This window comes from Gavialis gangeticus, unplaced genomic scaffold, assembly GCF_001723915.1.
Source record: "Gavialis gangeticus isolate Ggan-Ray unplaced genomic scaffold, GavGan_comp1, whole genome shotgun sequence".
NCBI classification, from domain to species: Eukaryota; Metazoa; Chordata; order Crocodylia; family Gavialidae; genus Gavialis; species Gavialis gangeticus.
The window spans coordinates 5,937,780-5,939,103 of record NW_017729019.1 but is presented as its reverse complement, the minus strand read 5'-3'; the positions used below and the strand labels follow the sequence as shown (position 1 = coordinate 5,939,103).

The window sequence follows — 1,324 nt, the reverse complement described above, 5'->3', positions numbered from 1 at the left end:
ATCTTTTCATTAAAAAGAGCTGTCCATTTTTACAATGCAAGATAGGAGTATAGCCCAGGAGACCTGGTTTTCAAGCACTAACTCCAAGTACTGATATTTTCAAAGCAACCTGAAGGAGTCCAATAGTCAAGCTTTCAAGCAAATTCAGTGGGAAGTGGGCATCTCCTCCTCCAATTCTTTTTGCAAATCCCAGCCAAGTTGTCTATATTTAACAAGTAAAAATCAATTCAGTAGCTAACGCAGCTCTAGTTTTTACTATTTTTATTGTTTTTTTCCCAGAACAAAGTGATTAATCAAAAAGGCCAAATCCCATGTCCTCATCAGACTCTTCAGATTCTTCCTTCTTCTCTTCCTCTTTCTTCTCCTCTGTAAGTGTTAAAGAAAGTGTACATTTTGATTTTAAATATCAAGCATTTTTATGTCTACTGCCCACAGAGCCAGGGGTAGAAGAATGGGATTTACAACCCTTCCCAGGAATGCACCAAATTATGGCAATCACATTTAAACTTTAAGAAAGGAAACTTTAGGAATAGTTCCTGAATATATGGCGTCTTGCACCATTTGAAAGCGGTTTTCAGAAGTACCCAAGCAACTTAAGATGCATAAAACCCACTTACATTTAATGGTAAAACTAGGCCCAAATTATTTCTGCATGTTATAAACAGTGCAACCCTTAGTTGAAGTGTAATGCTAAAAGTAATACACAAATAAATAAGAATACTGCTGAGATTTTCCCAAACTTAATCTTGATGTGAACATTTAAGTAATCCTGTAGAATATCTGCACCGTGTCAATTTTCTTTATCTTCCACATTTAAAAGAAGAATAGCTCTCGCAGAAATTATGCTTGCTAAGAAAAGTTAGGGGCTCAGGCTTCAGAGATCAGCTGAAAAACAGCAGATGCCAGGAAGATCCTCTACTTTTTAGTCTATTACAGGTATTTTGTTTTTAGATGCAATATACCTAGCATGGCCATGGTCACAGAAATGCAGTCCTCAACATTCATAGTAGGCTCACTGAATTAATGACCACATCCATTCTAGGAGGTGGAAGGTAAACCAATAACTGGTGTTAGCAGCAGCACTAATGAGGTCAATTCCCCAAGAACAATGGGTCACCAAGATATACCTGAATTTGGTTAACATAACATAAGCAATGCCCTTACAGCAATGGCAAAAAGCTAGTGCTAAGTCACTCATAGAAATGGATATCAATTTAGCTACAGGTGTTTTAATGGTGGGAACTGTAATACTGAACTGGTCCATAATGTAGCAAATCAAGAAATCTTCCAGCAACAAACAGCCTCTTTAGGTGGTGTTGGCGGG

At 37.5% G+C, this 1,324-nt stretch overlaps 1 protein-coding gene across 1 annotated transcript in view; it reads right to left on the bottom strand.

The window, feature by feature from the left end:
• Nucleotides 1-246: 246 nt before the first annotated feature.
• LOC109295080 (60S acidic ribosomal protein P2-like) overlaps nucleotides 247-1,324 on the bottom strand; it is a 6,755-nt gene continuing 5,677 nt past the window's right edge. The window contains exon 4 of the mRNA XM_019513733.1: nucleotides 247-370. Coding sequence (XP_019369278.1) covers nucleotides 290-370 — 81 coding nt within the window. The 3' untranslated portion in view covers nucleotides 247-289. The remainder of the gene's footprint in view (nucleotides 371-1,324) is intronic.